This window comes from Vigna angularis, chromosome 1 (genome assembly GCF_016808095.1).
Source record: "Vigna angularis cultivar LongXiaoDou No.4 chromosome 1, ASM1680809v1, whole genome shotgun sequence".
Lineage (NCBI taxonomy): Eukaryota > Viridiplantae > Streptophyta > Magnoliopsida > Fabales > Fabaceae > Vigna > Vigna angularis.
In genome coordinates this window covers 28,815,697-28,838,537 of record NC_068970.1, presented here as the reverse complement: position 1 = coordinate 28,838,537, position 22,841 = coordinate 28,815,697, and the positions used below count along the sequence as shown (strand labels likewise).

The following is a 22,841-nucleotide window of genomic DNA, read 5'->3' as shown; positions in this document are numbered from 1 at the left end:
CATCACCTACTGTAAAGACAACTTGCCTTATCATTAATATAAAAATATAAGAATAAAAAGATAGTGGTAAAACATGTGCATGGCAGATTGAGGTCCTCTCCACCAGTTATATAGTCACTCATGAGATCTTCATAATTCTAAATCATTTACTTTTATTTGATGAAATACAATATAAACTAATATTTAAAAAGAATGAAAGGATAGTGTATTAATTGATATTTTCATATTATATTTTAGAGGGAATCCTTACTTGCATGTGCTATATTAGGTATGATTTTTCATTATTGTAAACAAATATTAATTCTCATTTAACCAGTCGAAGAGTATGAGATAAAAGATAGTGACTTTTTGAGTAACTCTATATTGTAAACAAAAATAAAATTCCTTCATATATATATATATATATATATATATATATATATATATATATATATATATATATATATATATATATATATATGAATATGATAAAGATCAATTTACTCTAGAAGTAACACTGAATTTTTCTCTTAATCTAATGATTATAATATATAGCATTTTAACAATTAGATTCAAGATAAAAGAGAAGACGAAAATGAGGAGTAGCTCTTCTTAAAGTTGTTTTTTTAATAGGCCTTCTCAATATGAAAACAAAGTCTGATTATTAAATATATCAGAACTCCGATTTTTTTTTCTTAAAAAAAAAACCTACCTAACTTCTTAAGAAAAATCCCATAACTTTGGTAAGAAATCATATAAAATATTTTTACAAGTAAATTTAAGTTTTAAAAATTCTTATATTTGATCTAATGAGCATTCGCAGTTCTACAGCCCAGATACCTGGATACTTTTCCAGCAGACATCGAACAGTCCACAATCTGTCACGTGTCTGCTAATACCAGTAAAGCCATTTGCTGAATGCCAGACGATTCTCTTGCTTGTGGTCATCATAATTCTCTTGGTTGAATAGCAGGAAGTGGGTGGGGGCTCCATAAATCCCTCATTTTGGTCACCAAATCATGTACGTATGGATTAATCAACAATTAACCTTTGATAAAATGTAACCTAAAATCGATGGGTTAATGGCAATAGTTAGTTTATAGACTAGCCACTTCAAAAAATTGGGCCCCATATACACACGTGAGTGCATGATGCAGAAAATTTCCACAAGGCCATTATTGACGCCTCCTTTGATACAGTGAATAACCAACAAGGGCAGACATCAGAAATGTCCATAGAACCTGTCCACAGTATAAAAGTAAACAAAATAATTAAAATAAAACATGATAAGTACAGTGAATTCAAAGAAAAAAACAAATTCAGAAAACAGTTTGAAATAGAGCTTCTGGGAGTACCGTATTTATCGCTAGCCACTTTTCAAGCCTTCTAATCCTTAATTGCATCTCCTCAATAACTCCTTCAATAGGAGAGACTACTCTACCTGATGAGGATTCTGAAGCAGAGCTACTCCCCTGTTTGTGTCAACATAATACCGCTATATTATAATGCCTAAAAGTGATATTTCATGCTTAAAATACTTAAATCAGATGGTTAGTAGTTGAAGCCATAAATAAATAAGACCAAAACCTGTTGAGTAAAGGCCTACCTGAGATTGAATAAATTCAACAATCTCTAGCAGCCTTGCTGATTGTTGAGAATGAATCCCACCAGAAGTTCTTTCAATCGCTGGTAGTCTTTCCAAAATTATTTCAAGATAACTCTACCAAAGTAAAAAATTAGAACAATAGAAAGAAACCATTATTTAGACCTCCATGACATAATTTATCCAGGACCAGCAAGATGCACCTGACACAAAAGATTAATTACAATAAAGCAAGAAATTTAATACCTTAGTCGTATATGAAGTATCCAATTTAAGCATTGAACCAGCTGCGGCTACTGCATCTTTATTAACACCCTTTATCTGAATGTATGGGCCAGGTACATCTTGAAGGTTATCAACCTCAATTAAAATCTACCCCGATATAAGAAAAAGTAATGTAAGACAGAATAACCATAAATTATTCCAATATGCATAAGCAGCAAACTTTAGGACGGAAAACAGAAGTAAAAGAACCCATACAGCAACATAGCTAACCACAAAGTTACTTTTATAGTTGCATCATGCTCATTTATTATATGGATGTATGCACGCATATATTACACAGGTCCAGTACAGAGTGCAATAGGCTACTGTTGTAATTAGTTTACACCGGTCATTATCTGATAGCTGTATAGTTTGTTAGAATTTTAGCTAGTCTGTTACCTCCTTGTACCCAGCTATATGTAAAGGGAATTTTATGCAATCAACAATCTAGAAAATAATACACTTTCTTGGTTTGTACTCTCTCCTTCCCAACATTTTTAACAGGAACACTTAGTTATAAACTAAGAACATTTGTCAATTTTTAAATTAAAATCAATAAGTTCTCACCATCAAGTAGTTAGAGCTTGGTGAATATTTTTTATAATTTATGCTAAGAAATATAATATAATAGTACTGCTAACTTGCTGAACAACTAGGAAACCCCCAAAAGTGAAGGGAAAATAAGGGCCATTGTTCAGTCATAGCATTTATAAAATAGAGGTCTAACTGCTATTAACCATTCTGAAGTAATAGGACTGTCCCTCTGAATCTTGTATCTCTATTGTTTTCCAAGGATAAATTTTACATTAAAACCCAGTTCTATTGTAAGAGAATGATGTTCATATATACTTGGATAAATTGACAAAATCTTCAGTTGCCTGATTGACTTCACAATGCTTACTCCTTGCAGAGCTATTAAATACCAATAACAATTAAAGAATAAATAATTATAATATAAATCTGATCTCAAGTTCTTGTGAACATAAACAATAACAAAATTCAGTCAAGTTTGGGAGAAAAGGAAATCAGGAATAGGTTCATCTCAGCACTGTAAATTCTATCAAATAATTAATGGAAACAAGTATTTTAAGTCAAATGTATGATAGTTTCAAGGGAAATGTTTATATTAGGAAAAATTAAAGGGACAAACAGACTGTCTGTGGGTAGATTTTATTGTCTCAGACTTTTATAAAGTCTCTGTAGGCAGTTGTTTTTAGCAGTTTTTCATTGTTTTTGTACATTCTGAAAAGAATAGGAAGAGTGGAGAGTCTGGTTGGTAGGATACTAAGAGTCTATGAGAGAAGGAAGAGAACATAGACTGTTAATGTGTTAGTTAACTACTCTGAGTAAGGGGGGATGCATTTGTTGTAATGCAGGGGGGTAGTTAGTTAGACTGTTAGTTAACTACTCTGAGTAAGGTCTATCTAAAGATCAGACTGCAATCGTCTATACCAACGAGAATACATCCTAAGCTATCAGCTAGATTCTATGGGCCATTCGAGGTGTTGAAACAAGTGGGTTATGTGACATTTAAGCTGAAGCTACCGGAAACAGCAAGGATACATTCGGTTTTTCATGTGTCACAATTGAAGTTGGTGGTGGGGACACAACAAATAGAGAAGGAACTACCCGCGGAGAAGGAACTACCCGCGGAGCTACAAACGGGGGGGGGGGGGGGGGGGGGGGTTGGGGTTGGGGGGGTGAGAGCAACCTATATAAGGGTTTGTATAACTTAAGGGTTGTATAACTCTGTTAGCGATTGTTTCATTGTATAGACATAGACAGGACAATCATATCCTGTGGAGGTGGGATTTATCCCCCTTTTGGAGGCTTGTACAGTTGGGAATTCTATACAGAAGAAATATACAATTCTTTTCTTCTTTTTGGTGTTGGGTGTGTGATTTACTGTTGCGTATTGATAGTTCTTGGTCCTTCTTGACCTAAGAACCTATCACTGGTTCTCTCGAATAACAAGAAATTGTATGTGTTTGGTTTCTCCACATTGGAGGAAACCTGGTATGTTGTTGGAATAAAGATCTGCAGTTTCTAAAACATCTCATTATAGGTATGAAAACCTATCAATGTAACTCTTAAGATAAATCAACTGACCTTTCCATCCTGATAGATGAATGCAGACGCTTCAATATAAGCTACTGCTTGATACCTGACAGAAAATGCTATTGATCAATAAATCATCGATGGTAAATAAATATACTAACTGTCGGATACCTAAACAGAAACAAGTGATGGAGTGAAAAGTAGTATCGAAGAATTGTGTTCTACCACATCAAAAAGGATGTATATACAAGATTAGTACAGGAGGGCAGTATCATAACTATTCATAGGCACTATTTTCTATTTGTTACATATTACAATATCAAGTAATTTGAAATCTAAAGAAGTGGACTTTAAACCTAACTCAACCTTACAAAATCAGTTTATAAGGAGAGGTTTACACCCTACTTATATTTATAATTTGGTCTTAATTGTAGTCAATATGAGGTACCCTTCCTTTTAAAATAGAAACATAGAATCAGGACAACATCAATAAAAATCTACATTCTACTAGCAAACAATTCTCACTCTATTAACACAAAAACTTAATCATCAAACATGAGTCATTCATTTATTGGAAATTTGTATATAATATACTTTTGCATTATTGAATTTTGGCTTACCCAAGATTAAGAAGGCCAGCAACCGTACTAATGCTAATATCAAAATCCACTTTGGGCTGAATAATAAAGTTCCCTTCTTTGATGGGCTGGCACATGAACAAGATAACAAAATTTGTTTAGTAAAATAAATCATGAAAGTGCCACACTATCCACTATGTGTATAATTATGTTAAGCTATCATCAACAAGCAAATAATGTTCCCAACCTCTCGTATCAGCAACGCAAATCTGCCTTCACATATTCTGACTCGAATACAATCACTGTCCCTCAACTGTCCATTAGAAGGGATCCCAGGAAGCCTAATATAGATGTCAATAAATTTCTGCACCGAACTGCAAAATTTTGCTGAATCAAGAATTGCAACAATATCTTGATATGCTACCTGTAATTTATTACTATACTTTCAGTAAACATGTTGAACAAAACCTTGTCACAATATGTGTGTGTGTGTTTAGAGTTAAAACTTACTTTTTTGTTACTCTTTAATACAAATAATGAACTCTCAGGAGAAAGCACAGGGTCAAAATCATTTCGAATTTTAAGCTGCAAGACAACATTAAATGATAATGTGATATAGATTCATCTATTATCCAAAAAGAAACAATTGCTAATCATAATAAAAGGAAAACTGAGATGCTATTACAACAAAAGGGTGACTGGTGAGTGCAGCAAATAGAAAGAGTGGACTGCAAATATCAATTAAAATAACCAACCAACATTGTTATTCACATATACACATAAGAAGACAGGTCAGTCATCATGGATGAAGCCGAAGTTTTTCACAAAATTAGCAGAAGTACAAATTATAAAGTAGGCATAGTTAGAGAGCATTGTAAAAGGCAAGGAAGTGTACTTGTTTACATGGAATCATTGATGGTTAAACTGAAAAATCTAAAATCATCAAGGCTTTTAAAATATAAAAGCTTGTTAGTTGACATTGAAACGATAATGATTTAACCATTAATTCCAAAGAAGTTTTACAATATAGGGGGGAAAGCATACTATCCACTAACATGTGCATGAACAAGATGAGGTTCAATAAGCTGCTGGAACATGGGAAACACTGTCATCATGATCTCATTTTGAGAAATAAAGCATCCCACTCTACTCTTATCCCTTTGAACTCGTGAAATCAAATGTGAATGAACACCTCCAACCTGTTCCAAATAAGAAAATCAAAGTACGAGGCCTTCTTAACCCCACAATAAACTAGAAAATAAATGAAACAGAAAAGGCCTTCATTGAGGACTCATTCTTACAACAGCAATCCACAAGTCAAGTGATATTCGGATATCAGGATGCAAAGCAAAGACGCCTTCAAATATAATCTGGTCAAAATTAACAAATGGACTCTCAAGAACCACATTGAAACAATTACATAAAGAACTACCATAACAGGACTAGCAAACTATATCAGGATTTCAGCATACAGATAAAGTATATATAATGTCAAGTTATCATGCATACATTTTCCTGGTGTCCTTGATTTCTGAAAAAAATAAGAAACAAGTAAAAGTGGGTAGTGGGGGGAGACAACATTGTATATAAAGTGTAAATGGTGGGCAAATCAATTGCTATATCCCCTACCCCAGTTCGATGTGGGATGTAAAAGAAGCAGAAAGCACACTGTACTGTAGTCAGTATTATGGTAAATGACTTCATTTTCCAGATCAATAGTGATTTCATTCTACGGAGGCACTTTTAGAACAAGCCCAAAAGCCTGGCAAACTATGAAGGGTTAAACGCTAACACCATGTGGAAACTCCTTAGCAGCTATTGGCATAAACTTTTCTGACCAAGTGATGTGGAGTTAAATTTTTGCTTTCCAGTGTTCTACTTCAAATATATATCAGCAAAAGGTTTATGCAAGCTTTCATTTTGTCCTAACTTTAAGCTTTCAAGGAGCACTAAATTCAAAATCTACTAAGATATATTTTCATGAAAACAAAAGTGCAATTAAGAAATCACTTTTCAACTTTAGGCTATATTATTAAATCTCACAAGAAAAGTCAGTACAGAGACAAAATCTTAGGCACTTCGGGCGCTATTTAATAACTGACCACTCCACAATCTTCAGAAACCTCAAGATCCTTGAAACCATTCCGAGCACCACTTTCCAAATCAAATATAGGTACTTTTGTTCTTTGGCCATTTCTTATGTCATCAATGTTCTGCAAGGGAACCGAGAACGAGAAAGTTTAATAATCCATTAGTAATTTGTCTGAAAATATCCACAAGCTTAGACTAACCAAGCATTTAAGGCAAAGAGATATTACCATCAACCTTTTTCCTGGTGAATATAGATATTACCACAATCTTATTTGAACAACAAATGGAGAAAGCAAAAGAATTTTACAATAATGCCAAAAACCAATGCTAAACAGTTACATTTCAAGACACAATTAGGAAACAAATAACTACTACCAACAAACTTTGCAGCAGGAATCACAAAAGGGACGTCCATAAAGTTTTTGGACAGTGACAAGTCGAGACTCTGCACGAGAATGACACTTTAATTACTAAATGAATTTATTATAGTTTTGGTTTTTGATAGTTCTCCAAAATTCCTTTTCATCCAAAAACTAGCTTCACTCAGGCTCCATATGAATAAATTTGTCTATAGATTGTAGGAGAAGAAAATAAGAAAGTAAATTGATTGACCATTTCTATACGATAAAACAAAAGTTATGCAAGTTGATATTATATTTGGGTAGAAGTTTGATTTATATTTCATTTTAACTTCAAATATTCTTAATTTCAAGTGTTTGTAAAGAAATTTATCTAAATATACTTGTATAAAGATTCTTTGTAGTTACTTTTGAAGAAAATTTATTACTGTATGGCAAACAAGAAAGCAACAGAAACTGATAGGTTCTCTAACAAGAACCTATGAGAAACACGTCTCTAAACTCACAAACAACCCACAGTGGAACGGGAAACAATCTCCTTTATTCAATATGCAGGTAATGGTTACCGAAAGATGAGAGCCTAACCTCCCCCTGTCAGGACTAACAAGTTCCTGATTACAACAAAAGAATTTACTAACTGCCCTCTACTTACAACTAATCTCTCTTATATACAAGGTTTCCTCAACCGACTCCCCTAACCCCCTAACTACCTAGACAGTTAAGTTATGTAACTGTCTTTCTCCTACTATACACAAGTAGAGGTCTAACAATATCACCCTCCTCTGAAACAACCTTGTCCCCAAGGTTGAAGTCAGGATACTGCTCTTGAATAGTTGCTACATCTTCCCAAGTAGCTCCTTCTCGACCCCCTTCTTGCCACTCGATCAACACCTGTGGTATGGCCTCTTCCCCATTCTGCCTCTGCCTCCTATCCAACACCTTTATCGGCCAAAACATGGGCCCATCTGCCTGTAATTCTGGGGGTAATTCACTCTCTATCCTCTTCTCCCCCACAGCTTTCTTCAGCTGTGAAACGTGAAAAACAGGATGGATCCTGGCCGATTCTGGTAGCTGCAAACGGAAGGCAACCTTCCCCACCTGCTGTAACACCTGAAAGGGCCCAAAATAACGTGCTGCGAGCTTGGAATGTAATCGTGTTGTCACAGAAGCTTGCCTGTGGGGTCTGATCTTCAAGTAGACCCAGTCTCCCACCTTAACCTCCACTTCCCTCCTTTTTTTTATTGGCCTGATTAACCATCACCTCTTGAGCCCTTTTTAAATGATCCTTCAATTGTCTCAATGCCTCATCCCTGGTCATCAAATCCTGGGCCACCGCCTCAACAGCTGTCTCTCCCGGAATAAACCTGTTCAAAGTTGGCGGAGAGCGCCCATATACCACTTCAAAAGGGGAACATTTTGCTGCAGCCTGATAACTGGTGTTATACCAGTATTCTGCCCATGGCAGAATCGACTTCCAACCCTTCGGTTGTTTAGAACAGAAACACCGTAGATATCCTTCAAGAATCCTGTTTACCACTTCTGTTTGGCCATCCGTTTCTGGATGATAAGCCGTGCTCATTTTGAGCTGAGTGCCATGCATTTTAAAGAGCTCCTTCCAAAAAATGCTAAGGAAGAGAGGATCTCTGTCACTTACTATTGACATCGGAATCCCGTGTAAACGGACTATCTCGTGGGTGAAGACCTCCGCTACCGTGCGAGCAGAATATGGGTGCTTTAAAGCTATGAAGTGGCCATACTTACTTAGCCTATCCACCACTACCAGGATGGCATCAAAACCTTGAGATTTGGACAACTTAACAATGAAATCAAGACTAATCTCTTCCCAGATCGCCTGCGGAACCGGCAGAGGTTGGAGTAACCCTTGAGGCGATGCAGCCATATACTTATGTTGCTGGCAAATAACGCATGCTGCAACAAATTCCGTTACCATCTTCTTCATCCCCAACCAGTATAGTGACTGGGCTACCCTTCTATAGGTTCGAAACACTCCCGAATGCCCCCCAGTACTGGACACATGGAATTCGGCCAATAACTTCGGAATCCAGGTGGAGTTTGCCGCCAAAACTAACCTCCCTTTGTAGTGTAGTCGGTCCCATTCCAAGGTATAAGATGCATGTGATCCTGGGTCCCTCCTGACATCTTCAATGATCTTTTGAAGTGCTGCATCCTCCTCCACCTCCTTCAATATGTCGTGGAAGTCATGCCAATAAGGTTTTGACAAAATTTGTAGCTCCATCTCACCCATACCCCCTTCGCCCTTACGTGAGAGTGCGTCAGCGACTTTATTGGAACTTCCCGTTTTGTACACTATCTCAAAATCATAGCCCAGAAGCTTGGCTATCCAATTCTGCTGACTGCAAGTCGTTATCCGCTGTGCCAGCAGGTATTTTAGACTGCGCTGATCTGTATGTACCACAAATCTTCTACCCAACAAATACGGCCTCCAATGCTGGATGGCCATCACCAACGCCATTAGTTCTTTCTCGTAGATGGACTTGCTCAAAGTCTGTTCCGACAAAGCCTTACTAAAGAACGCAATAGGCTTTCGGTTCTGCATCAGCACAGCTCCTACCCCACCGCCAGACGCGTCACACTCCAAGTGAAACTCCTGAGTAAAGTCAGGAAGTATTAGAACTGGCGCAGTTGTCATCGCCACCTTCAGTGCATCCATGGCTTTCCCAGCCTTCTCGGACCATTCAAACTTCCCCTTCTGCAATAGTTCTGTTAACGGTTTAGCCATTTCCCCGTATCCCCGCACGAACCTTCGGTAATATCCAGTCAAGCCCAAAAATCCCCTTAGAGCCTTCAAATTTTTCGGTTCATCCCATTCCACCACGGCTTTGATCTTCCCTTGGTCCATCTCTACACCTTTCGCCGAAATTTGATGACCCAAGTATTGAATCTGCACCCTTCCAAACTCGCATTTTTTTTGATTCGCGACCCAACAGTTCTCCTCCAATCGTTGCAGCACCAACTTTAAATGTTCAACATGTTCTGCCCACGTGGAACTGTAGACGAGTATATCGTCAAAAAAAACTAATACCCACTTCCTCAGATAAGGCACCATCAACTCGTTCATGGCGCTTTGAAATGTTGCCGGAGCGTTTGTCAGCCCAAAAGGCATGACCAGGAACTCGAAGTGGCCTTGATGCGTTCGGAAGGCCGTTTTCTGGATATCCTCTGCCCCCATTCGTATCTGATGATAGCCCGCTTTCAGGTCCAGCTTTGAGAAGTACTTGGCCCCCTTAAGTTCATCCAGCAGTTCTTCAATGACGGGTATCGGAAATTTGTCCGGTACCGTAGCCTTGTTCAAAGCTCGATAATCGACACAAAATCTCCAACTTCCATCCTTCTTCTTCACCAGAATAACAGGGCTGGAATATGGACTTTGACTGGGTCTGATAATGCCCGCTCTCAGCATGTCCTCGACTTGTTTTTCTATTTCATCCTTCAAGAGATAGGGGTATCGGTATGGCCTAACATTTATGGGGCTTTCTCCTTCTTTCAGCAGAATTCTGTGCTCCAAATTACGTCTGGGAGGCAGTCCTTCTCTCTCCAAGAACACACGTGAGTGGAACTGCAACACTGCTCTGAGTTCCCTTTCCTGCTGCGCAGTCAAATCACCTGTCACCTCACCGCTAATCCCCTGCTCCACTACCTCCAGCTCCCATATTAATATCCATGAGTCAGCATCCAGCATCTTCATCAAGGCTTTAGGTTCCACCAGTTGGCGGCATAAAGCTGGTTCCCCTTTTATCTCCACTTTATCACCACCCACTACATATCTCATGGACATCTCCCTCCAGTTCAAAACGACCTCTCCCAATTTGGCCAACCAAGCGATACCCAATATGACATCTACTCCTCCAAGCTCAAACACGTAAAAATCCTCCTCGACAGTGGTGTTCCCCAAACGTATCCTCACTCTCTCGCAACGCCCACTCGTCGTGCGGCGATGGCCATCACCTAAGCTCACGGTGTATGAAGACGTCTCGGTCACCGGTAGCTTCAATTCCTCCACCGCCCTCCGGCTGACGAAATTGTGGCTGGCCCCGCTATCAATGAGGACCACCACCTTCCTTTCTCCGATCACGCCTGTCAGCTTCATGGTTTTTGGAGGTGTCAGGCCCTCTGCCGAACACGCCGACAGCTCCATGGTTTGCGCCTCCTCCGCTGAGTGCTCAGTCGACTCTTCCTCCTCGTCCTCCGCCAACAGTAAAACTCTCAAGCTCCTCTCGGCACACCGGTGGCCGGGAGCGAAAGCACCCCCGCACTGAAAACATCGGCCTTCTGCCCTCCTTTTCAAGAACTCCGAGTAAGGTAAGTTTCTTACCACTCTTCCTCTCCCTTCACCTCCGGTTACAGCGTTACCACCCGCCCTGGTGTGGCTGCCCAACGACGACACCTCCCGTCGAGTCGCGCCTCCTCCTTCTGCCCCGCTGATCCTGTTTACGCCGTTACGTTCCCCGTCTCCCCTCACAATCGTCGAAGCGGCTCGTACGTGCATCGAGTTCACCTTTCCTCCGTTCCACACTACACCGCGCGCTCGTTGGATCGCGTCTTCCACATCCCTCGCGACCCTGATCGCAGCCATCAAGTCCTGCGGGTCTTGAATTCGTACTTGACCCTTTATGTCTTCGCGTAACCCAGCAAGGAAGAAACCCAAAATCAATTCGTCCGATAACCCCTGAGTCTGACCCAACAACATCTCAAAGCTCCTAATATAATCCTCTGCCACGCCCTCCTGTCTCAGCGTTGCTAATTGTTCATACACGGTTCCCCTGAACCCACCTCCAAAACGATTAATCAATCCCGCCTTTAGTCCCAACCACGAACAGTTCTTGGTTTTTTCCCTCCAATACTTGAACCAGTAGCTGGCGCTCCCCTCCATGCTAATGTAGGCTAGATCCACCTTATCTTCTTCGGCCACCTTCTGGATGTCGAAGAACCGTTCAGCCCGGTTGATCCAACTATGGGGTTCCACTCCTTCAAACGATGGTAATTCGACCCTTTTCCGCCAATTTTGGGGAATTCCCCCACTGTCGCGCCTTTCTTGATTCTCGTTCACAGAGCTGCCACTGCCTTCAGAGCCACCTCCTTGATTATTGTGACCTCCACCCATGACCCTCATCAGTTGCTGTATATCGCGCCTGATCGCCGCTGTCTCATCCTTGATTCCCTCCACCGTAATCTCCAAATTGTCCAATCTTCCTTCCGTCTGACTTCCCATCACTGATTCCTCTCCTTCTTGATCCGGCAGGTCGGACCAAATGATAGGTTCTCTATCAAGAACCTATGAGAAACACGTCTCTAAACTCACAAACAACCCACAGTGGAACGGGAAACAATCTCCTTTATTCAATATGCAGGTAATGGTTACCGAAAGATGAGAGCCTAACCTCCCCCTGTCAGGACTAACAAGTTCCTGATTACAACAAAAGAATTTACTAACTGCCCTCTACTTACAACTAATCTCTCTTATATACAAGGTTTCCTCAACCGACTCCCCTAACCCCCTAACTACCTAGACAGTTAAGTTATGTAACTGTCTTTCTCCTACTATACACAAGTAGAGGTCTAACAGAAACAATGTAAAATAATAATCATATCCATTGTCAGACAAGTTCCTATTAGAAACCCCTAGCTACACATTCATGTTAGAGTTTCCTAACTTCGTTGATAAAATTTAACTTATAATGATTGAACTTATATACCAACAAATATTGGAATATCATAATAATTAGATAACATGTGGCATTTTATTGTGTCTACATCAAATCATGCTAAGTTTTAAAACATGAATTCTCTCTTTTAATTTAAGATTTTTTTCCATGTTATTTTAATTTAATACAATGCATAATAACTGGGTTGCATCATATAAGCTTCACATTTGTCATATCCTTGTGTCCATGAAGTATAAACTGTGAAGCTCAAATGTGCCCAGAAAGGGCGGTTCCATGTGTGAGGACCTAGTAGGATGCAAACCTGGCATGTCGGTAGTGCCCAACACAGCCCCCCAAAACTCAGCATTGCCCAGTCACCTGGACACACCAGTGATGGCACAGTCCCTCATTTAGTTTTTACTAAAAAAAAATAAATCATGTTACAAAAAGAAAGAAAAGAGAGAAACATTCTCTCTTCCCTCTTAACCTTCACGCAAGAGAAAACCCAGAATAATTCACACCATTCCATGCTGGCAAGTAGTGAGCAATTCCACTCAGCCAAACAGTGCTTTGGGGTGACAATTGCAGTGCTTATTGTGACGCCTTTTCTCTCCACTCATGTAATCAACTTTCATTTTTATCCTCTCTCGCTGCACTCCAATTGAATTATTCTATTTTATTTCCCTTCCACTGCTTCTCCGTTGTTTTATGACTTTTTTTATTAGTTTAAAGGAGTTTTATTTTGATTTCAATACCACAAACAGATGCCAAATGATGAAATGTGATACCTTAGTAATTGAGACTTAGTTATTACCATATCAACATATAATCTTGTTGTCATATACATACACACATTCGCACAGTGTGTGTCGTGTTCCCATGTCTTGTGTCTTTTTATTTTTCCGTGTACTGATATCGATCCAATTTTGTGCTATATATTATAAAGTATGTGTCATTCTTGTGCTTTGTAGTGAAAAATGGAGCTTTTATATAACACTTGTCATTCTTGACCTTGGACCACAATAACATTTCCACAGTAATAAAATTTATTAGAAATTTTATTTTTAATAGAACAGTGTAAATTTTCATCCATATAGTTGCTCTCTTCTAGTGGGATAAAGCTTCACTGCTATAACTACAGTAGAACAACAATGATAGCATACACGGACCATAATTTCTATCCTACAATTAGCTGATCCTTTCTAATGCCACAATTTTTATCAGTATAATGCAACCATCAAGGAAGTCACAGCTAAAATGCTTATCTCAAGTGATGCGGTACTCTTACTACAGTATAGAGTTTTACTCCATGTAGTTTTTCTTAGAATCGCTGTATTTTCAGTTTTGAAGTCAGTTAGCTGTTCATCTATCTAACTGAAAGCTATTAGTGGTGGTTGTTTGAAGTCTGTTGGGAGTTAGTTTCCTTTCTTAACTATATCACAACAATTAATGTTGTTATAATAAATATTTCTCCCCAGCAGTAAAATCAAGTTTCAATTCTCTGAAACTTCTATGAAACTTAATAACTCCAAATAGCACTAAGTATCAGTCAAATATTTATATAAGGTTACAAACTTACAAATATAAAATAAACTGTGGGAAAATTATACAAAATCAAAAAATAAACTTTTTTAAAAGAAGTCTTTCCTTTGCTTCAAATCGTTAACTTCTACTGATTTTTAATTAACGGCATTGTGTTACTGAGTTGGATTGTCACATCATTCAGATTAAGGAATAAGAATTTTGGGCAATTGACAGGACAAGTTTTGGAGCAATTAATAGGACGTGCAGACTCTGTCAAATTATACACACAAAGCTCTTAACTAGATCAAGTCTAACCAGAGTTTGTCCCCAACCATGCAAAGGTTTACATCTTCTAAAGCAAATGCTTCATATTAAGTTGTTCATTACTTCAAACCATGAAATAGGGTAATTGATGGAACTAAAAATAGTGACACTAAATTAACATGTCATGGTAAAAATTGATTCCTCAGAAGAAATAAAACCATTTTTATTCAGAAAAAGTAATGTGTGTGAAGGTGTGACATCAATCAATATCATGCAGAGTGACCTAATCAATTGCATCTAAACTGTTTAATTACCTTACCTTCGATAGCAAAGATAAATCAAGTGCGCTGAAGTCGTCATATTTAAAGTCCTTTACTTGTTTATAATAGCTTTCCAGGGAAACTACTTCACAACCAATTATATTTGCCATTTTATGAGCCAAACTAGTCTTCCCAGACCCACTTGGACCTCCTGAAATGCATAACTTCTTAAGGATAAGTGATTCTATTAGAACTACCGTTGTTAAAAATGCATGCTGAGACTGAGATGAAGCAAAATTGATTCAGAATTATTCAGTACAGCAGTAACCAAAAGAAAAATCTCAATATGATTTTTACATGCACATTCAAGCTGAAATCATTGGACTAAAATATTTAATTAAGAAAAGGATCAATTTTGGCTAATGAAAATGGGGTGGGTAATGGGCTTGAGGTGATCTGCACTTGAGTCAAGTTAATGGACTCCATTTCCTTTTAAGAAAGTTTGAGATAGCAATATTTTGATTCAGCTCAATTAGTTTCCAGCTTTATCAGCAAGCATGTGAAGAACCAACCTGGTATTTCAAAAACGATAATAGCCAAAGTGAGTGTCATTTATCTTTAAATGCCTCCTAATATAAATTATATCAGGGTGAAGTCTTATTCCTCTTAAATATTTGTGCGCTAATGGGGATAGGAAAAAACTACAGACAAAGGAAGGAGGACGCTGTATCAAGAAATGTCCATATTACCAATTCCAACTATGACCGGGACACCTTTATTCTCCAACAATGCCTGGAAAAAGGATAAATAAGCAAATAGGATTCCATCAAACACATAAATATGAATGTCCTGTGGAATTGTAATCTTCAAAACACACAGAAGAAATTTCCAAGCCTTTTGCTCCTTACTTGTATTGCTTGAACAGCCAAAAGCAATCCCCTGTCCAAGTCAAATGAATCAGGCATTGGAGCAAGCCTAATACTATCCCTGAAAGATGAAGGATCTGTGGTTGCTTCATGAGAGAAGTCTTGATATAAAGGAAATTTTACATAAACATGTACAAAATTATTTGCATTCTCCAATTCAAGGAAAAATACCTAGAACTGAATTGTCAGGCTGGGAGGAATCTGAAGATATGAAATGCCATGCAGCCACAACAGGTTCCATTTTAGATTTTGTTGGCGATCGAGTCCATGGCTGGGGTAAATCCTCAAACCCAGTAACAACACTAGGAGTAACACGGATTGGCTTTGGGGCAATGATTGCTGTTTCTTGACTAGCAGCCACAGTAGTATTAGACACAAGTGGTGGAGTACTAAGACGAGGTACACCTGCAAATGAAAGTCAGAAGTTGAATACAACTAAATGCAACATAAGACCTTTTCTCTAATTTGTAATCTATAACTATAATATATCTATAATGTAAATCTATAACTACAACAAAGCGAATTTCCCTTTCTGGTCTCCACATTTTATTGGACCTATTTACTCACTGCACAATATTTGCTTCTATCATAGCCTCTTGTCAAATTAATTTATATTGAACTGTTTTAAAAAAGATTAAATATGTGTACAGATGTTTCTGTCTTTGCACTAGTCTAGATAATTGGCCCAATGTTGTCCTCACACTCTTCAAACCACAATATTTTTCATGTTGCAGCTTTTATCATCACTTGTAAGAAAAACAACTGAATTAATTAAATGTGCATAAACTATATTAAAGAGAGAGCATCCCACTCCCTACCTTTTCTCTCCAGAATCATTTCCAGATATGATTTGGTAATCCAAGGTCCATCAATACCCATCCTTGATGCTTCTGTTCCGACAGTCTGAGATTTTTTTTTTCCATTTTTCAGATAAGTAACTCACCATATTATCAACCAGACAAGGCTTAATCAGACTGAGCAGAAAGTTAAAACAAACAAAAATGCTATTTAATATAAAATGGAAGAAACCATGGGAAGCCTTTCATATAAGAAATTGTAAAAACAAAAAATCCTTAAAAATGAGAAAACAAGGTATTTTAAATGTGATAAAGAGGATTAACCCTTATTTATACTCCTATGGCTAGACCTTGATCAAACAAAGAAACAACAGTAAGTATAATGAAATCTACAATAAGATGCTTTACATAAAATACATGGTGACTGGTGAGTCCTCAATACGATTGCATTTTAATTAGAACATGTCTAGTGGGATCAGAAAAAACTACCTTTCTATTAGTTCCTCTCATCACCATAAATGTCTCACCAAGAACATCAATGGTCTCAAAAGAGATGTTAACCTTGCCATTATTGACAATTGCCGATGCACGCTTATAACTAACCACAACAGTATACCCAAGAGCCAACAGCCCACCCAATGTCATTCGACCAACCTGTTTCAACATTAAAATCATAAAAAGCAAACAAAAATTAGCTAAAAAGGAGTAGGTTCATTTTTCTCGTGATGGATAATAAGTTTAAAGGAATAAAATGTCAAAAGAAGTGTCAGCAATTATCTTTGCTAATCAGGATGAATTAGTATCATGTATATCTTGTAACTTCAACCTGAGAAAACAAATATATCTTGTAATACTGAAACAGTATACCACTATGTTTTGTCTTTTCCTCATCATTCAAACTGCAACCATAACATTGATATGTTGGCACAAAACGAAGAAGCTATCCAAAATTTAAATTCTAAATAGTGCTCTCTAGGAAGGATTAAAGTTCCAACTTCCTAGCATTATTGAAAGGGGCAGCATCTAAGTCATGGGAAAGGGGGAGTTAATGAGTTAAATATATAGGAGGAAGTAAAGGGAAAGGGTGTTGGATATATGTTCATTTGTAGATTGAGCATTGGCTCCTTTTGAAAGGAGAAATCATTTCTAAAGAGGAAATCCTTGAACGAGACTTCTCCCCTATTTCTTGTTCTGTTCCTCTTAATAAAATCTTTCTTTTCTTTCCCATTCAAATATTGGATCCTAACAACATGTCAACTACTAACTGTTTTAATGTTGCCTATCGAGCTTGAAGGGCACATTTACAAATTGCAGATACCTCAAATTTTTTTTAAGCACGGACAGGGACAAAAGCATAGGCCTTCTAGTTAATGCACATTTCTATTCAAATAAGCAGGCTTAAATATACAGTAATTAGGTAATATATTACCTAATGGGAATATGAGATCATCCCACTGATCTTGCTAATAGCTTGTTTTCCTTAGAAAGGAAACGGAAAATATCCATACCTCAAATTCAGCTTTAGGCCTGATAATGAAATTCTTGTCGACAATCCTCTGGTCACCAAGTGATAGATAATATCTAATTCCAGACTGCCGCACTTTGATCCAATCATTTATCCTTGCTTCTTCGCTAGATGAAGGTGGTCTAAGGTACATTTCAATAAAACTGAAAACAAGGCAAATTTCCAGTGAAAAAATTTTAAATTCTACATACAAAATTAACTAGTTACAATCAAACTCATTCTTTCCACAATCAAAATACTAACTTGTCTGTTTGGGCATCATTTCCTTGAAAAGCGGAACCTGAATGTCCATCTGTAGACTGTCACAAAACTTTTAAGTCAAAAACATAGTCTTTATGTCAAACACAGACGTAGACACACAAATACTAGAAAAATAAGACTGAAAAGATATTTGCAAAAGTTATTCTAAATTGAGACAAGAGATTATATTAACAATAAAAGGACATGCAGACATATCCATGCTTGCTTTATATTAACCATTATCAGGGAACTCTAAGTTAAACATTCCCTTTTTCTACCAATCTCTAATAATCTAACATGCAAAATTATGAGTTTGTGACAAAATAACCAGTGAAAAAACAAGAAAAGCATAGCAGATAATCTAATAACAGAAAATGGAGAGCCAAAGAATGCATAGCATACATTTAGCAGCCAAAGGATGACCGTTCTAAGATATACTGTTGAGAAGTCTCACACCCCCTGCCTCAAATCTTGGGCTGTAGCTTGTATATTTGTTGGACAACTCTGGTTGATGTCAATTGGTTTTGAAATGAAATCTGACTTGATATCAGAGCCTATGCCTCATCATGGTAAATAACCTATTCTGGTAGGCTCATCTATTGGGCAAACACCTATGGAGGGGTAGGGTGTAGCATATGTATTTGTTGGAAAACTTCACTTAATGCTAATTGGTTGAGATGAAATTTAACATTATATCAAAGCCTATAGTTCATTTTGGTCAATCACCTATTCTGGTAGGCTCATCTATTCTAGAAAACATCTATGGAGGGAGTGTTGGAAAGTCCCACATTGCCTACATAAATCTTGGGGTGCAACTTGTGCATGTGGGTGTGCGTGTGCACATGGATGTCATGTGTTGAAAAACTTCAATTAACGCCAATTGGTTTTAAGAACTCTGACTTATGTATAGTGTTGCGTAGTTAAAATGAAGAAGGAAGAAAAAGTTACTTTTGATAAAAAAATAACATCATGCTCAAAGGGTATATTATTGTACTACCAAATAACCAATTACACTCAGACTGTGAATGTTTGGCTTTAAAGGGAAGAGAGAACAGTACCAGTAGCATAAATGAGAATGTTAAGAAAGATGCATCGTCACACTAGAAAGTACAAGATATATGTAATTAATGTAGTTAGGGGAATATTAATGTGTTATCTATAAACAAAAGATGACAGGAAATCAATTCAGATGTTTTGGACATGTGCAAGGAAGATCACCAGATGCACAAGTGAAACGAGTAGACTGCATGGTTTCTAATGTTGTGAAAAGTATAGGAAACAAGAGAGTATGGACATTGGAGAAAATAATTAAAAGGAATTTCATTTAGCTGACCTCACCAAGTAAGATAAAGTTACTTTTGTTATTGTGTTAAAATTTCAAAAAAAAAAAAAAAAAAAAAACTATCCTCTTCATTCATCTTTAAACTTTAAAACTAATTCAAGAAGAAATTTCAAAGGGAAAAAAATATTCAAGCCATGAAAGAGTAAAGCTTAAAATTTCATATTATTTAAACAGGTCATGCTCAAATTTTAATTTAGCTCATTTAAATGAATTAAGCATGAACAAACCACACTTGAGCTTCAAGTGCTCAACTTAGCTAGACAGACTTGTTTGTACCTTTAGTAATAGACAACTAATGGAAAATAAAATTCACTTATAGGAATACAATAATTAGTACTAATGTAAAGGTCACAGACACACCTCACTTATGCATTTAACCTTGTATATTGCCTCTCTGAATGATGAGACAAAGCTGTTATTAATTCTGATCTGCCAAAGAAGGGCAGAGGAAATTAAAAGATTTGCGGTGAAATTTAGAGTAGAGAATAAAAACAGGACCAACCTGTGCATGATGAAGATCTGGCTCAATGTGTTTCCTAAACAGTGGAAAAATGCTATCTATGAGGTAATCCAGTGAACAAGAATCTCCAATGTCATAGCGAACTTTAGAAAGCAAGCTAAAATGAACACCACCAACCTGATTTATAAGAAATGCATGCTCTGTATTATTTTGAAACTTCTGAGCAATTGATAACATAATGATGGGAACAAAGTCATTGCAATATTAAGAAAACAAAAAAAAAACAATTTACCACAGCAACTCGAATGTCCAGTAAAGACCGCAGTTTTGCATGCAATGCATATGTGCCATCAACTATTACCTGAAACCAATTGTATAGAAAGGAATAAAATGGTGAAACACGGAACTCCTCCAAAACTTCAATTAGCATAGCTTACCACCCCAGATGAAGCGCTCTTTATTGCTTTATAGCCCACACGCTTCTTTTTCTGATAGTCAAACTTTGGGATTAATGTATCCTTGCCTTTAGTCAAATCCTAATTAAAACAGAGAAGCTCATTGACAAACCATGAAATAAAAAGGAAAAAAAAAATAGACAAAAGCAACAAACAAGACTCGTTTGGATTGCTTACTAAAACCATATGCTAGTCCTGGACAGTACATGTTATACTGACACATGATCTAGTTTGTTTCATTCCAAAAAGAAAAACATGTAAATAATTACTTAACCAACAATCTTTATTTTTTGTTTTCATCTTTTGGTGTTCTTTGTTTCAGTCAGAATCAGATCATAGGACTGCTGAATTTCAGCAACATCTGAAGCTACAAAAGGCCAAAAAGTAAAGCATTTAAAGCCAACATAAGATCGGCCTTGTAAACACATCAGGACCTGTTAGAATAGGCTTACTTAAATGTTGTTTTTCGTTGTACCTATCTGTACCTAGGGTCCTAGAGGTGTCTTTACTTGTTTTCTACAGTTTTCTCTCTCATTGTATCTCAAATTAATCTACAAATTATACATATAAATGTGAGAACCTCAGAGAGTCTTGAAAAAGCACTCTGAAATATATTTTCTCTCTTTATACTTTTCTCAAGTATATAAGGGATAGCCAGATCAGCATTTAAGTCATGGTAAAGTAACAGAAGCAAATTCAAACCTCAAGATTCTTGATCAGCGTATCAAAATCTATAGAATCCACATCATTCCCTTCATCATCCCCATGACGGTAATTCCCCATTGATATAACGGTACAACCAATAACAGATGCCACCTTTTCTGCTAAGCTTCAGAACCACGAAATTGAAAAAACAAATGAGGAAAACTAAGGCAGCAGAGCATACATACTCTAGCAAAACGTATTCAAAATAATGCATTGACAACACTATCAACACCTTACCTTGTTTTACCAGATCCACTTGGACCACCAATGCCAACAGTAACAAGGCCATCCTTTTTCTCTCGGAGTTCTTGAATAGATTTTACCAACAAATAATATCCATGATCAAAAGACTGCACCATTTCATCCACGTATTAGCAACACTTACCACAAATCTCATGAATCATGAAAAATTGAGCACGCAAAAAAGCTTCAACATACATGAATAGCAATACCATACAAACTTCAAAATTCTACAAACAAATAAATAAACAAATGATAACAGTAAACTGATAACCATCATGAAAATCAATTTACCACTCCACGTTGAGGAGTCTTCACCGACATGTAAAAGTTCAACATACATTAACACCAATACCATTCAAAATATAAATTTCGTCACAATAATAAGCAAAAACTCTGTCTCTTTCCCTCTCGTCTAAAATAAGATGACAGTGAAGTGGAGTGATTATGTAAAAATGATACCAGTTCTAATTTTCAGTAGTTATGAGTGCTTGCTGATACTAAAACTATCACGTGATTAAAAAAAACACAGCCTAAAAATTAAGTTTCGAACCCTAAAATTGTGTCAGGGAGGGAAAATATAAATTTCAAGGGACAAATATACATACACCAAACTCGGTTAATCCAAATTGCAAACAATTTCGAACAAAAGCTATAATATGAGAGAGAAAATGGAGAAAGCAAGATAAGAAAAAGGAGAAGATAAGATTGCTGCATGCTACATATACCACATGGAGAGGGAGAGATTGGAGGATGGAAGACGAAGACGAAGAAGTCGAAGGCTGTTGTTGGAAGTAATCGCGTCCTCCTTCATGGAACACTCGCTGAACAACTTCATCATCCATTTTCGTTCTCTTCTCGATCAATCAACAACACTATCTCTTTCCTTCGACACCTTGTTTTGTTGCTTGTGTATGTGCGTTTGTGTCAGAGAGAGAGAGAGAGAGGAATCAATGTTTGGTTTGGTGGAGTGTGTATTGCGATGGAATCTCTCCCAAAAGGAGAATACGAATTCTTATTTTTATAGTTATTGTTTTTCGGTTGGTGCCGGAAAAATAAAAATATACAACTAATTTGGAATTTCAGTTTTCGTGTGAGAGTGGGGTGTATGAGCCTTGCACCACCAAGTTCTCACTCACCTTCTACTACACGTCTTTCCCTTCGTGCACGCTTTTTTTTATTCTTTTTTTTTTTCACTGCACTTGCTGAAAAATTCAGTTTTATGTTCTTGCTTCCCTCGCGTCTCAACAACATGCTTCCTTTGTTTTTTTTTTCTGATTCTTGTCTTTGTCGTCCTCTGCATTATATTTTCTTTCACGGTCCCTTTGCTAAAGAAAAGGATGTAAAGAAAAATAAATAACAGAATTTTTTTTATTTTACTTGAACTTTGTAAGTTTTATAATGTTATTTAATTTGTAAAAAAAATTACAAATTTTTGAATACTTAATTTAATTGATGCTATAAATTTTAAGATTAACCTCTTGGAT

General features: G+C 37.1%; 1 protein-coding gene across 4 annotated transcripts; it reads right to left on the bottom strand.

Annotated features, from left to right (window-relative positions):
- Positions 1-692: 692 nt before the first annotated feature.
- Positions 693-22,559, bottom strand: LOC108342857 (uncharacterized). Of its 4 annotated transcripts, XM_017580718.2 has the most exons (26): positions 22,083-22,558; positions 21,352-21,464; positions 21,112-21,238; positions 20,392-20,490; positions 20,247-20,315; positions 19,997-20,131; positions 19,855-19,923; positions 18,156-18,211; positions 17,896-18,055; positions 16,877-17,041; positions 16,409-16,493; positions 15,762-15,995; positions 15,573-15,667; positions 15,414-15,456; positions 14,724-14,875; positions 6,585-6,695; positions 5,784-5,852; positions 5,538-5,681; positions 4,993-5,067; positions 4,730-4,906; positions 4,525-4,610; positions 3,956-4,010; positions 1,829-1,954; positions 1,586-1,699; positions 1,335-1,451; positions 693-1,220 (listed from the first exon to the last, which is right to left on the bottom strand). In XM_017580718.2, the coding sequence occupies exons 1-26, from the start codon at positions 22,197-22,199 to the stop codon at positions 1,155-1,157; spliced, it is 2,859 nt and encodes a 952-aa protein (XP_017436207.1). In that variant the 5' UTR covers positions 22,200-22,558; the 3' UTR covers positions 693-1,154. The 4 variants fall into 4 exon arrangements, with proteins under 4 accessions (XP_017436207.1, XP_052731565.1, XP_017436208.1 ...); XM_052875605.1 differs by lacking the exon at positions 4,993-5,067 and having other exon boundaries at positions 4,730-4,856; positions 5,527-5,681; positions 22,083-22,559; XM_017580719.2 differs by lacking the exon at positions 19,855-19,923.
- Between the last annotated feature and the right edge of the window lie 282 nt (positions 22,560-22,841).

Excerpts from the sequence above, each read along its gene's own strand:
- LOC108342857 (XM_017580718.2), bottom strand. The coding sequence starts at position 22,199 with ATGGATGATGAAGTTGTTCAGCGAGTGTTCCATGAAGGAGGACGCGAT. Across the intron at positions 20,316-20,391 it reads AGAGCGCTTCATCTGGGGTG|GTAATAGTTGATGGCACATA; the intron begins GTAAGCTATGCT and ends AATTGGTTTCAG. Across the intron at positions 15,668-15,761 it reads GCCTGACAATTCAGTTCTAG|ATCCTTCATCTTTCAGGGAT; the intron begins GTATTTTTCCTT and ends AAGCAACCACAG.